Source organism: Marmota monax, unplaced genomic scaffold (genome assembly GCF_021218885.2).
Source record: "Marmota monax isolate L192 unplaced genomic scaffold, Marmota_monax_Labrador192_F-V1.1 WCK01_AAM20220418_F8-fsc00026, whole genome shotgun sequence".
NCBI classification, from domain to species: Eukaryota; Metazoa; Chordata; class Mammalia; order Rodentia; family Sciuridae; genus Marmota; species Marmota monax.
In genome coordinates, this window is record NW_026693108.1 from 14555460 (window position 1) to 14571466 (window position 16007).

A 16007-nucleotide genomic window follows, 5' to 3' on the forward strand; every position below is an offset into this window, starting at 1 on the left:
ATGAAAGTTCAATGGAAAGCATCACCATAGATGCTTTGAAGATAGAAGCCTCAGAGACAAATTATATAATCCTGAAAATAAAGTTGACCATAAGAAAAATGTTGAGAGACCATGAGTGGAATATTCAATAAATCTGGAATAACATTAAAAGGACAATTTTAAGGTTCAATGTAATCAATAAAGGCTCTAAAATACTAAAGGATTGCACAATCTTTTCAATGAAATATTAGAAAAATTTCCAAACCTTTAGAATGAAGCAGAGAGTCAAATACAGGCATATATAGAACTCTGAAGTATTAAAAAAAAAAATCACAACAGATCCATTCTAAGACGATTATTATGAAAATGCTCAACATACAGAATAAGTATAGAAATTTAAAAACTGCAAGAGAAAAATGGTCACAATATGGATTTCAACTGATTTCTTAACCTAAACCCTAAAAATTAGGAGGTCCTAGAATAATATTATTCTGAATAATGGATGTCAACTAAAAATACTATACCCAGCAAAATTAAGCCTCAGAACTGAAGATGAAGTAAAAATCCTTCATGATAAACAAAAACTAAAAGAATTCTTAACTAGAAAGCCTGTACTTCAAAATATAATAAAATATTTCATATAGAAGAAATGCAATATACAAATGAAAATCAGCAGAGAGGAACTACACCAGAAAAATAGTCAAAGAAGAATTAAATTCAATTGAACACTACAAGTAAATCAAAATGACAGGAAATAAAAATAACCTTTCAGTAATAACACTGAATGTAAGTGGTCTAACCTCTTCAATTGAAATACATAGATTGGTAGGTTGGATTTAAAAAACAAAACAAAACAAAAAAAAAAAAACCAATACCCAAAAAATATGCTGAAAGAGACTCGCCTCATAGGCAAAGACATCCACAGACTGAAGGTGAAAGGATGGGAAAACATACCATTCACATGGATCTTGTAAACAAGCAATGGTTGCTATCCTCATATCAGATAAAGTAGACTTCAAGCCAAAGTTAATTAGAAGAGACAAAGACATTTCATGCTGCTGAAGGGAATACAACAAGAAATAGCAATCAAAAATATTCATGCCCCAGACAATGGTGCATCTACGTACATCAAACAAACCCTTCTCAAAATTAAGAATCAAATAGACCACAACACAATAGTACTGAGTGACTTTAATATGCCTCTTACCACTGGGTAGATCATCCAAACAAAAACTAAAGATTCTGTAGAACTAAAAAATATAATTAACAAGACACCTATAGAACAGACACCTATAGAACTTTTCATTCATCAGACTGAATTTGCCTTCTTAGCAGCACATGGAACATTTTCTAACAGACCATATTATATGTCACAGAACAAATCTTATCAAATACAAAAGAACAGAGAATACCTTGCATTCTATCAGATCATAATGAAATAAAATTAGAAATCAACCATAAGGTAAAAAACTTCTAGAAACCACTAACTCCTGGATATTAAATAATACACTTTTTAATGATGATAGTAGAAGAAATTGAAATAAAGAAAAATTCTTCAAAGTAAAGAGAATAGGAATGCAAAATATCAAAATCTTTGGAACACTATGAAAGTGATTCTCAGAAGAAAGTTTATATATATCATTGAGCTCATACATTAAAAGAATAGATACAAAATAATCTAACATTATACCTCTTGGGCACAGAAAGAGAACAAACCAACACCAAAATCAGTGGAAGACAAGAAATAATTATAATTGTAGGCAAAGTCAATAAAATTGAGATTGTTTCATTGATCTTGTGATTTTTTTTTTTTTTTACAAAAAGTTGTTTTTTTGAGAGGATAAACTAAATTGATAAGCCCATAGTCAAACTAGCCAAAAGAAAGAGGAAAAAACCTCAAATTATCAAAATCCAAGATGAAGAAGCAAAGATCACCACAGACACTACTGAAATTCAGAGGATCATCAAACTGTTTTGCAAATTTATACTCTAATAAGCTAGAAAATCTTGAAGATACAAATTCCTAGAGATATACAACCTACCCAGATTGATGTAGGAGGATATAGAAAAACAGTTCAGTTTCAAGTAATGAAACTGAAGCAGCCATCAAAAGCCTTCCAAAGAAAAGCCCAAGACTAGATGGGTTCTCAGCCAAATTCTACCAGACTTTTAAAGAAGAACCAATATTATTCACAAATTCTGTAAGAGGAAAGGAGGGCTGAGGTTGTGGCTCAGTGGTAGAGTGCTTGCCTAGCATGTGTGAAGCACTGGTTTGATCCTCAGCACCACATAAAAATAAATAAAGGCACTGTGTCCATCTACAACTGAAAATATTTTTAAAAGGATGGGAGGGAAGAAACAGTGCCAAACTCGTTCTGTGAAGCCAGTAACACCCTGATAGCTAAACCAGACAAAGATACAACATGGAAAGAAAACTTCAGACAAGTATCCTCGATGAACATAGATGCAAAAATTCTTAATAAATTATTGGCCAATTTCATATAAAAACACATGAAAATGATAGCATAATATAACCAAGGAGGGATGCAAGGGTGGTTCAACATACAGAAATCAATGTAATTAAATAAATAAACTTAGACAAGAATTACATGGTTATCTCAGTAGATGCAGAAAGAGCGTTCAACAAAGTGCAGCACTTATTCATGTTTAAAACATAAGAAAAAAATAGGGATAAAAGAGCTTAACATTGTAAATCCTATATGACAGACCCAAAACCAATATTATTCTGTATGCAGAAAAACTGAAAACATTTTCTCTAAAAAAGGAACAAGACAAAGAGGCCCACTTTTACCACTCATATTCATCATACTCCTCCAAACTCTAGCCATAGCAATGAAGCAAGAGGAGGGAATTAAATGTATACAAATAGGAAAAGAACAATTCAAATTATCTGTTTGCCAGCAACATGATCCTATATTTAGAAGACCCCCCCAAAACTCCAAAAAGACTTGGAGATCTTATAAATGAATTCAGCAAAGTAGCAGGTTACAAGGTCAACACCCATAAATCAACTGTGTTCCTATTCTCCAATGGCAAATCTGATGAAAAAGAATATAGGAAAACTATCCCATTCACAATGACCTCAAAACAAAACAAAAACTTGGGAATCAATCTGACAAAGAGGTGAAGGACCTCTACAGTGAAAACTATAGACCGTTAAAGAACGAAATTTTTGAAGAAGATATAAGGAGATTTTGGCTTCCCATGTTCTTGCATACGCAGAATATTAATATTGTGAATATGGCTGCAGTACCAAAAGCAGTGTACAGATTCAATGCTATTCTCATCAAAATTCTAATGACATTCTTCACAAAACTAGAAAAAGCATTCATGAAATTCTTTTGGAAAAATAAGAGACCTAGAATAGCCAAAGCAATCCTTGGTGAAAAAAGCGAAGTAGGGTGCATCACAATACCTCAAATAGTACAGAGCTATAATGACAAAAGCAGTATGGTACTGGCACCAAAGCAGGCATGAAGACCAGTGGAATAGAAGACATGGAAAGAAAACTTCAGACAAGTATCTTTGATGAACATAGATGCAAAAATTCTTAATAAATTATTGGCCAATTTCATATAAAAACACATGAAAATGATAGCATAATATGATCAAGGAGGGATGCAAGGGTGGTTCAACATACAGAAATCAATAATGTAACCCACATAAATATAGTTATCTCATATTTGACAAGGATGCCAAAGAGAAAGCATAGCCTCTTAAACAACTAGTGCTGGGAAAACTTGAAATCTATATGTAGTAGAGTGAAACTGAACCCGTGTGTCTCACCCTGCACAAAACTCAAGGTGGACTAAAGACCTAAGAATTAGACCAGAGCCCTGTACCTTCTAGAAGAAAATGTAGGCCCAACACTGACTTCCTTACAAAGACTCCTAAAGATCAAAATTTAATAAATAGAATGGCATGAAATTAAAAGCTTCCTCACAACAAAGAGAAACATACAGGGAAAAAAAACATACAAAATTGGAGAAAGTCTTTACAACCTGCACCTTAGAGCATTAATCTCCAGGATACCAAAAAAACTCAAAATTTTAACACCAAAAAAACCTGATCATTAAATGAGCGAAGGAACTGAATAGGCACTTCACAGAAGAGGAAATACTAGTGGCCAACAAATACATGAAAAATGTTAACATCTCTAGCAATTAGAGAAATGCAAATTAAAACTACACTGAGATTTCATCTCACTCTAGTCAGAATGGCAATTATCAAGAATACAAGTAACAATGTTGGTGAGATGTGGGGGAAAGGATATACTCCTACATGATAGCATAATATCAAGGAGGGATGCAAGGGTGGTTCAACATACAGAAATCAATAATGTAATTAACTAAATAAATAAACTTAGACAAGAATTACATGGTTTTTGGTCATCAACAGTTGGTGAAGATGCAAATTGGTTCAACCACTATGGAAAGCATTATGGAGATTCCTCAAAAAATTAGGCCTGAGATCACCATATGACCCAGGTATCCCACTTCTTGGTATATATCCAAAGGATTTTAAATCAGCATGTTAGAGCAATGCAGCCATATTAGTGTTTATAGCAGCACAGCTCATACTGGCCAAACTATGGAGCCAACCTAGGTGCCCTTCAACAGATGGATGAAGAAAATGTGCTATATATACACAATGGAGTTTTACTCAACTATAAAGAAGAATGACTTTATGACATTTGCCAGTAAATGAATGAAATTGGAGACTATTATACCAAATGAAATAGGACAGTCCCAAAGAGTCAAAGGTAGAATGTGTTCTCTGATATGCAGAAGCTAATCTAAATAAGGCATAAAATAATAAGAATAGTATTACTGAGTAGACAAAGGGTAATGAAGGGAAGTTAAGAGGAATGGGATAGGGAAAGACAATGAATCTGACTTCACTTTCTATGTACATATGTGAATATACCACAGTGATGGTGAATCTCACCCTCATGAATATCTCCAAAGATGTTAATTACAAAAAAGAATAGCTGAAAATCAGTAGAGGTGAGGAAATGGGGAGGGAGAAGAGGAAGGGGAAGTATTGGGGACTGAATTAGAAAAAATTATATTCCATGATTTTATAAATATGTCAGAATGTATCCTTTTTCCCTATATGACTAAAAAGAACCAATTTAAAAGTAATTTTGCTATGCTGTAAATAATTTTGTATAGCTCTCCGTTGAAGATGGATTGGTGTTATAACCATGTGATTTGTCTCTTTGGGCTATTTTATTTCTTACATATGAATTCATATGTACATAATAGACTTCAATTTATAGATAAACATAAAAGAAAATTGAAATTTAAAAATTTATAAAATACTGATGATTGCTTTTCTAATTTATAATGAAAAAAACTAAATATCTGGAAGCATTATGATTTCAAAGTAAAACTTTCTAAAGGAAATAATTTGGTACTTTTTAGGGTTAGGGATATAGCTCAGTTGGTAGAGTGCTTGCCTTGCATGCACAAGGCCCAGGGTTCAATCTCCAGTACCACACACAAAATAATAATAATAATTGGGTACTTTTTAAATATGATTTTGGTGTTTATGCAAGTGTTACTTATAAAATTCAGAGTGAAAAAATATTTTTGTCTCCTTTATTTCCTAATGGATTTAGTAAATGATGGAAATAATTGGTATCATCTGTTCAATCACTAATCAATTTTTGCTTAACAAAGAAATATCTATTTGAGGAGAAAATAGTTTTCCTAAACTGTAACCTTCTAGGAAATTTACAGTAATTTAGCTGCTTTCATTTTAAGTTCTTAGGACCTTTAAATGAAGATTTCTATGTAGAAGACTTTTACTTGTTGGAGAGGATAACATTTAGTAATTTTGTAGAGAAAATTACAGAGTTTGTTGAAAATATGGAAATCGGCTCCAAAAAGTAAGTGTTTGAAATCAAAAGAGTAGTCATTTGGGGTTTGGCATTTTTCATTTGATATTTTTTAAGATTAGGAAACATTTCAGATATGTAGATAAAAGATACATAAAAATATAGCAAATATAAAGAAATAATAAAACATTCATTATTCATCACCACCAATTGTAGATATTATTTTATTTGCCTAAGATCTTGTTCTTTTTTTTTTTTTTACCTGCATATCCCTCCCTTCCCAGAAGTTAACCATTTTCTGAAAGGTTACATAGCCTATTTCCATAGAAGCTGTAACCATGTACCAATAGAGAGTCTTTCTTGGGGTGTTTTTATAATATGAAATATGAAACTTTCACTTCCTTAAAATTTCATACATTGTTTTGTCTTGTTTGTCTAGCATGAGTGACCTTATTATGAAAGCTGATGCCCTTGTTTCCTCTTTGCCTAAGCAGGCATCTAGGTATGATGTCACATTTCTTAGAGAGAATCACAGGTAAGAATGTAATATCATCTGTTTTTTTTTTTTTCTGTCATGCTACTTTCAGTTATTATTTCCATTTGTTTCCATAACACAGTAAAATATAAAGTAGAATTTAAAATTCTTTGTTGGAAGATAAATATATTTGACAATGTCTGGAAAAGAAATTCAGGTCTGGGGTTGTATCTCAGCAGTAGATCACCATTACCTCACATGTGCAAGGCACAGAAAAGAAAAAGAAAAAACTAAATTTCAGTTAGTTGTGTGTTTTACCTGACAAAGTATGAGAAATACAGGATATGAAGTTTTAAGAAAGACATACCTAACATATTGTCTTTTTTCATGCTTAAGATCATTTTTAGGGGCTGGGGCTCAATGGTAGAACACTTACCTAGCACGTGCAAGGCCCTGGGTTTGATCCTCAGCCCACATAAGAATAAATAAATAAAATAGAGGTATTGTATTCAACTACAACTAAAAAAAATATTTAAAAAAAGATTATTTGCAATTTTTATAATGTCTTGAAATAATCATACATAATCTTTATACTTTCAGTGTATAAAAAACTTAGTTACTAAAGAGTTCTAGTTAATCAAATGTAGAAGCACCTTGCACAAAGATACCACATATAATCTTATGAAATACTAAATAAAGTATTTTATAACAGCATGCCCCAGAGTGTGATCTACAGAACACTGCTCTGCGATATTGACACATATTCTGAGGGGACAACTCTTCTCTGGTTAAGTGGGTTTAAGGGTCACTGCCTTAAAACAGTTTTGTTCTTTTCTGTGTGTTTACATGTGCATGATGTATTCATCTAGATTGGCTTAGATCATGTGATATAACATGAGCTTTTATGTCATTAAAAGGAAAACATTTGAGTAGCAGTCTACTACTTAACTAGCCATAATCTCTTAATCTTAATTTATAATCCATAAAGTGTACCCTTCAAGGATTTTGTGAAATGCAGGCCTACTGCCTTATATATAATAGATATTTAATGACTTATAGGCGTTATTTGTATTTTTTATAGAATTAAGTATTGGAAATTTTAAAAAGAATACAATTGAACTTGAAAGTTAAACCATAAAATAATCACAGATAGATCATGGAAGAAATATAAGCATCTACCTGAAATGGGGAACTCAGGTCTGCAAGACATAACGATATCATGATCTAAAGCACAGTTGCTCATACCCCTTTTTCACTGCTTCACTTTCCATGGTTCCAGTTACCCAAGGTCAAATGTGGCCCTAAAATTGATGAGTGTAGTACAGTTACCACAAAATAAGCTATTTTTGAGAAAAAGACCACATTCCCATAAATTTTATTATAGTATGTTATAATTGTTACAGCTTGTTATTGCTTATTATTAGTCTCTGTGCCTAATTTACAAATTAAATTTTATCATAGATATGCATATCTAGGAAAAACCACTAGCTTTTGGGCATCCACTAAGGTTCTTAGAAAAATCCCCAACAAATAAGGAAGGACTCCTGTATTAATCTGTTGAAGAAACAAAAACTTTGTTGGATTTTTCGTGTTGGAATTCTAGGAGAAGTAGAGTCATTTGCAATGCTGGATTATAGAATTAGGTTTCATTCACAGCCGTAGAAACACTGTGGACATAGATGGGTGTATGTATCTGTGTGAATATGATAATTCATAATCACACGAGTTTAGGAAGTATTTGTAGGACTTGATCTTTTTTTTTCTTTTTTCTTTTTTTTTTTTTAAGGACTTACACAAATGTGGGACCTGGTTAAATAGTCTCTTCAAGACTACTGATTTCTGATACTAGAACTTGAAATTCATAGAGCAGGCAGATAGGAAGTTGGTTCTAAAGCGGGGGAATCCAGAGCAAGTTGAAACTCCAAAGCATAGATGGAAACCTGTGTCAGCCCTTGTTGCCTCTGACTTTGGTATATAATGGGCATCCTACCAAAGATGGGAACCCTATTTCACAAAGCTAAGTCCACAGGCCTGACCAGGAATCAGAGGAATGGAGGGAGAGGACAGGAAAAGTTGAACAAGTTGTACACCCAGCTGCTGCCTCATGTCAACGGGGTGAATCAGCAGATCAGAAACGAACATGTGTGATGCAGAGTGGCTGCTACTGCCTCTTGGCCCTCTAAATCTGCTTGCATCTCTCTTATGGCTCATTCAAACCAGAAACATTCTGGGAAATGAAGTTTAGCCTGGTTAGCTGAGTCAAGTTGTCACATGAGAAAACTCCTGAGTGGATGAAGGGTCCAAAGATTTGCTTTGCTAGATTCCAATGGTGAGATGTAATAAAACAGTTTAACCATTATCACATTTGATTCCTTAGTCATTTTTAAGCTCATTTTCTATAAGAGTGCCTGGTTAATTATAAAAGTAACTACATAGCCTTCTTTATACTATTAAAGGTTACCTCAACTCAACCCAACTATATTGAAATTATCACATTTAGTTATTTTCTCTAGATATACCATTTTTTACAATGAACATGCTTTTTTTCTATCAAGGAAAATTATAACTCTTAAGATCAATTCTGTGTTATAAATTTTCTGCATAGAGCCACACATGGTTAATTTTAGAAAATATCAGTGAATCTTTGGAAATTGATATTAGGATAATATACTCCAGAGGTGAACAAGTACTTCAAGTCACTTTTCATTTGAATATGCATTATCAGTATGATTTCTGTAGTAATGTGTGAACGTTTTAGTCAGCCTCTTCATTGCTGTGGCCAAAAGACCTGACAAGAACATTTAGACTAAGAGTTTATTTGGGGACTCCAGTTTCAGAGGACTTAGTCCATAGATGGCCAATTCTATTCTTTAAGGCCCAAAGTAAGACAGAACATCGCGATGGTAGAGTGAGGTGGCAGAAACTGGCTCAAGAAGCGGAGATTGAGAGAGAGAGCGCTCTCCTCACCATGACAAAATATATACCCCCCAAAGGCAAAATATATACCCCAATGACCCACTTCCTCCAGCCACACCCTACCAGCTTGTTACCATCCAGTTAATTTCTATCAGGGGATTAATGCACTCATTAGGTTAAGGTTTTTAAAACCCAACATTTCACCTCTAAACTTTCTTTCATTGTCTCACACAGATGTTTTTGAGCAACTCCTGATGTCTAAATCTTAATATTTTTCATGAGCATATGTATCTACTTCTGTAATCACATGAAATACACTCACAGCTTTTTAGGCAGTTCACACATTTTTTTAAACACAGCATTGTATCTTTGCCACTGTGTTTCTATGTTTGTAAGGAGTCATTTTATAATACTAAAAAATGTTAAAACGGGTATTATAAATTTATTTGTGTGTTAACATGTTTGATTATTATATTCATTCTAAAAATTTTAATATAAATATTTAAATTTGACAAGGTAACTTAAATTAGAAGGTTTGCAAATGTAAAAAGAAGAGAGTATTGAGGCCGGGGCTGTAGCTTAGTGGCAGAGTGCTTGCCTAGCATTGTGTGAGGCACTGGGTTCAATCCTTAGCACCACATAAAAATAAATAAAAGCATGCTGTCCATCTACAACTTAAAAAAAATTAAAAAGAAAAGGGTGTAGGTAAATTGAAATCACAAAGTGAAAAAGTTTTGAAAAGTACAATGATATTTTCTTTTTTATGAAGGATCTTGTTGAATCTCTTTATTACCCTATTTCCTTCCCTCCTGACATGGATTTTATTGTCTTCTAACATCTTGATCAAAAACAATAATAGCAACCCTAACCTGTCACTCCATCATGCCAGGAGTTTGCAATAACAAACAGTTGTACAGGAGTATACAACATGAAACCTCTTAGAACTTAGTTCTGAGCTTGCCAGTTTACACGGTTTCCAAAGTTCATGAGATGAAAATAAACTCATTGTTCAGGTAGAATGTGACTATTAGAAGATGGACAAAGAAATTTCTCCCAGGAGTCTTCATGACAAGGATACTGTATAATGAACAGTGTTTTCAACAACATTCTTAAACTAGACTTTACCTGTTTTATAAATAGATTGATAGCATCATAACAAATGCAATTATCTAAAAGAGCTGATGAATTCCACATATCTTAAACAGATTTTCATTGTTATTTGTATGCCCCCCACCCACTCTAAACTTTAATAATTATTGCCACCAATAAACTTGACAGACATTTTTCTCCTGGCTAGTGGCATGAAGTTTATCAGTAGTGTCTTAGAGATCCATGATCTTAAATATGTGGTAGAGGTGGCATTAGCATCTTGTTAATGTTCTTTGGAAAAAAAGACACTCTACTTCCATTCTTGGGTCAGTATCAATATCCACTATTAGGCTTAGGATTCTGCTCATAAATTTGTTTTAAATCCTAGATTCAAGACTCACATAATTTTAGATGATGAAGACTAAGGAATTCTGACTTATAACCTAACAGAATTAGCAGTCTTCTAGGGGGGAAACTTAAAGCAACAGTAAACAGATGCATACTTAAAATATAATAAATCATCTCAAATTTTTTGAGGGCTGCTACAGGTATAACAGTAATTTGACAGTTTTTCACAAGATAAGTAAGCAACGTGTTAGAGAGTCATATTAATATTAGGATGTCTGATTTATAACCCTAATTTCTAGCAGTAATTATCCAGCAAGAGTTTTTGTCTGACTCTGACACTCTCATTTTAATATAATTAAAATAAGCTATTTTTCATCAATTTCATAAAATTGATGAAAAATTGCTTATGAAAAAGCAATTCATAAAACTGCACATAGCCAAGATCATGATTAACAAAGTGTTTGTATAAGTCTTTTATCTTGTTTTTTCATTTTTCTAGCATTATAAAGATAAATCCTCAAGAGAATGATATGGTCTTTGATGTCATTGCTATTGTTGATCCCCTGACAAGAGAAGCACAGAAGATGGCACAGTTATTGACTGTAAGAAAATATAGACTAAATATTTTTATTTGAAATTTATCTTTTCAAGTCTATAAGTATAATCAAATATTTGTGCTCTCAATTTTTTATATTATCCACCTTTTTAATAGATTGTCATATTTTAGCATAGAAAATAAAATGATAGAGGCATGCACAGGGTTTTAGAGTAGAATGGAGAGTAAATGTTGCTCTAGATTGACTTGTTTTTTCAGTCAAATTCATATTTCAATATATGAAATTTATTTCAATTTCAAGCCCTATTCTCTAGTGTGACTATATGTGTAGATACAAGTTTTAAGAAATGAAGTTAAACAAGATCATTATAATGGGACACTACCCTGTCACATTGGTGGCCTTAAGAGGAAGAAAGATCTTTCTTCTGCCTCCTTGAGCACACAGCATAGTGACATGATAGCCACATCAAAACCAAGAAGAGACCTCTTACCAGAAACCAAATCAGTCAGAACTTTAACCTGAACTTCCCAGCCTCCAGAACTGTGAGAAAAATAAATTTCTGTTGTTTAAACCACTTAGTCTGTGGTATTTCATTAAGGCAGCTTTAGCAAGCTAACACAGTTGTTATCCCCATGTTGTGCAGGATGCATTTGGGAGAAGCTGATTTTTAAGCTTAACTTTTTGAAGTTTAAAGTGTTATAGTAAGTAATGTTATCCAGTCAGCTCCCGATGAGTGAAGGAGGAACATACAGATCATATTCAGTAGGTTTGGCTTCTGTAACAAGGGCCAAAATGACAGTACTTTCAACAAGATGAAGTTTTCTCTCATTTAACAGTCCGCATGAAGGTATTCGGGACTGCTAAAGGCAGTTCCACAATCACTGTCTAGGTGTTCAGCCATTATCATGAAGCATCTTCTATCTCAGTGGTCTAAGTCACTTCAGGCTCCTAAGAATCTCTCTATATGTTGCCAACGTGAAGGGGAAATCAAGGCCCAACCACAAAGACATATTCTGTCCTATCTTTTCTCAGTGACAAAAATGTAGCTAGTCATCTGACTGCATTTAATGACAGGGTGGGCTGAAAGTATGGCCACAAACTGTGCATAAAGCTGAGGATTCTTTTACTAAGAAAGTAGGGGAAATGAATGTTAGGAGCTATTGATCTCCAAAAGGGCATGATATAGCTCAGCATTGCACTGAGAATTTCAAAGATTCAGATTATGATGCAGTCTTCAGTAGCTGGATTTGAATAAGCTAGTTAGATTTTAAAACTATTTTTCTAGTGATATTCAAAAATTTGGCTGGCTTCTATTTGAAATCACCCAATACCTTTTTTAAAAAAAAATTTTAGTGTTGATGGACCTTTATTTTATTCATTTATTTATATGTGGTGCTGAGAATTGAACCCGGTGCCTCACACACGTGAGGCAAGCACTCTACCACTGAGCCCCCACAACCCCAGTCCCTCAATACCTTTTTTAAAGACACCTTTTTAAAGTCTACTTTGGGAAATAGTTGACTTTGCTTTTGGGAACAGTCAAAAGTAATTAGATATTAAATAATACTCGATGAATAATACCTAATGAATACTGTATACTATCAAAATTTCAAATTGTAGACAATTTTGGAAAGACTGTTCAGTATATGAATAGAGCAAACTTAATCCCTGATTTCCCTGTTGTTTTAGCATTTGTATACCTGCAAATTTTTACTCTTGAGATATACTATAAAGATGATTATTAAGAAAGCAGCCATCAGTAGTCATCTGTAAGGATGGGAGCCAGTAGAATGCTTTTTAGTGTACAGATTCCACGTTCTTGTGGAATATGGGTCATTTTTTCAGAAACAAAGATTATTTACATTTGAAATGTTTTATGTGAAGGTAGAATTTAGGAATAAGAAATATAGAATTATACAGATATAAAATGTGAAATGACACTCCAGTTTACATTGTTGGTGATAATAGCATATTTAATCTAGGAACAAAAGAATGGGAATTAATTCAAATTAAGCTCTTAAATCCTTTAATCCATAGATCTAGTTTAGTATCGAACCTGTATCCTTTCTGTTATATACATCTGGTTATTGGTGTGTATTTTTTTTTTTTTTTTGCTTCTTCACTTATCCTTCATTGTCTAAGAGCTTTCAAGTCTTCAGTGCTTTTATTTCTTCATGTAGAAATGGGATTTTTAAAATAATTTTTATCTTCTTATTTCAGGGAAATAAAATAGAGTATTTTGTGTGCATAGAACTTCCTACATCTTTTAAAATGTAGAGTGAAATTCCAAAAGGATCAGGGTACCCTGGCCACTGTTTTGAAGTTACTAATTGGTGTTTGCATGTCAAAGTTATAGTAATTATTTTACTTATTCTTCAATACTAAGAAAATTTAGATACTGTGAAAGAAAATTACTTGAGACAAATGGCAAGTGGCTTAAACCTGGGGTAAAGAAATCAGTTGAGTTCAAATCTTACCTCTGCCATTACTTACTCTCATCTTCAACAAAGTATTTAGTTTCTCTCTTCCTCAAATGTAAGTGTTAAATGTACAGGTGTTATGAGGATAACATGAGATAAATAGAGTGTTAATACAGTGCCTGGTACATAGTACATACTCATTGAATGTTAGCTATTAATATTATTTAAAATAAAATATGGGAATTTTTTAAATAGGTACTTGGCAAGATTATAAACATGAAGATAAAGCTGTTGATGAACTGCAGGGATAAGCTTTCAGAAGCCCCTATACAGAGGTGAGTCAGAATGAACATAATTTTATTTTGAAAGATTTGCAAATACTAAAAAGAGAAAAGCAGGCTAATGTTTACTGGACCTGTTTTGTTTTTTCTTCCTTCGATGCTTCACTGATATGAATTAGAAAGTCAGACAATTTATTCCCCTTAATTGAAATAAAACTTATATAAAAGTAAAGTAACATAACTCAATAAATATATTCTATCTTATTGCAGAATTTATATGGATTTATATTTATCCATAGGTATTTTTAGAAATCTGATCTAGGAATACCCATTTAGAAATATTTCTGTGGGGCGCTGAGGTTGTAGCTCAGTGGTTGAGTGCTTGCCTAGCAAGTGTGAGTTACTGGGTTTGATCCTCAGCACTGCATATAAATAAATAAATTAAATGGTTAAAAAAATTTCAGTGGGAAGTAAGGTGAATTCATTCATTTTTGATTTATTTATTCAGATTCAATTTCAAAATGATCTCTTAGGTCATTACATTTACTATTTGGGGGTTAAGATGAAAGTAGTTTAGAATAATCTTATGGTGCAGGAAATGTTTTTCATTATACACAAATATTCTTTATACTTTTGTGTTGAAATAATCTCTCAAGAAGGGACAAAAATATATCCTTCATTTTTCTGAATCAGAATTACTATCATTATAAGCCACTTACTAGTAGGAATATTTAGTATCCTTCAAATGTCATTGAGCAGAAAAAAAGATAAGCACTATTCAACTAGCTTTGAAAAGCTTGCTAATGTACTTTTCCCTTCATTTAATTATATAACTCTAAGCAAAAAAATGCATACACAGGATTGAGTTATTCCCTTGTTTACCTGTCAAATTGTATTTGTTATAGTACATATAATTGTATTTGTTATAACACATTATTGAGTAGACATTTTGATCATGGTATGTTGTATGGGTTTGTTTTTCTTTGGTTTTGTTTTTACTTTGAAAGCAATAAAATAGAAGATGAGGAAAATGGAAGTTTTTTATTCACTGATTTCCACCCCCCCACACAACCATTTGACTTTATAGCTCATTCTGTTCTCATTTATCTTTTGTGTTTCTGAATAAAAGCTGTAAATTTTTTAGCCTCTAATTGATAGGTCTGTTAATTCCATGAGTATAGCATTTTTATTCACAGGAATGAGGATCCTCTTCAAAGTATCACTATAAAGCTTTGGACATATAATAAAGAATGGAATGTTGGCTTTATAAACAAACATTCTGTTGAGGGGAAAAGAAAGACCTTGACCTCTGTAAGTGAAGTAACACCTAAAGTACTAGGTAGAGAGCATACAGTTAAGGTATCATTTTTAAACTACAAGTTCAACAGACTTTTACTTAGGATTATGTGTCAAGCAAACTGGCTTACATGTATATTCCCAGTCCTTTCCTTTGAGTAAATGCCATCTCATTCTTCTCAGAGGTGAGAGCGCTAATGAGCTGGAATCCCCTCAGCTTGCCTACTGTACCTCCTGTGCCTCCGCAGCCTTCCTGGGTTGCAGGGGAGGAGTGCTATATCTGTCCTCTTCATTAAGGTGAATATTCACTCCCTGTTTTTATTCCACGGTTCCCTGTTTGCTTTTTTTTTTTTTTTTTTTTTTTTAAAGAGAGGAAGAGGGGGGGGAGAAAGAGATATTTTTTAATATTTATTTTTCAGTTTTCGGTGGACACAACATCTTTATTTTTTGTGGTGCTGAGGATCGAACCCAGCGCCCCGCGCATGCCAGGCGAGTGCGTTACCACTTAAGCCACATCTCCAGCCCCCCTGTTTGCTCTTGATCCTTGTTGTATCACATACTCACTCTGTTCTGTATCTTTAACCTATTAACCTTTTACTTTAGTCCTTAAAATTATTCAATTTTATAAAATTTGCTCCCTTAATTTCTTCACCTATACAGATCAGCTTTTCTATCTCCCCTCCATTCCCCCCCCCTTTCTTCCTCTTTCTCATCTAAGCCTCTTCAAAGAATAGTTATATTCTCTGTTCTTCTGTCATTAACATACTTCCACTGCAGTTCGGC

General features: G+C 33.2%; 1 protein-coding gene across 3 annotated transcripts in view; it reads left to right on the forward strand.

Moving 5' to 3' along the window:
* Uggt2 (UDP-glucose glycoprotein glucosyltransferase 2) overlaps positions 1-16007 on the forward strand; it is a 166875-nt gene that overhangs the window by 94162 nt on the left and 56706 nt on the right. For 2 of the 3 annotated variants that reach the window (XM_058582781.1, XM_046454787.2), the window contains exons 23-26: positions 5769-5893; positions 6282-6377; positions 11170-11272; positions 13903-13982. In XM_058582781.1, coding sequence (XP_058438764.1) covers positions 5769-5893; positions 6282-6377; positions 11170-11272; positions 13903-13982 — 404 coding nt within the window. The remainder of the gene's footprint in view (positions 1-5768; positions 5894-6281; positions 6378-11169; positions 11273-13902; positions 13983-16007) is intronic. The other variant, XM_046454788.2, reaches the window with a different exon arrangement.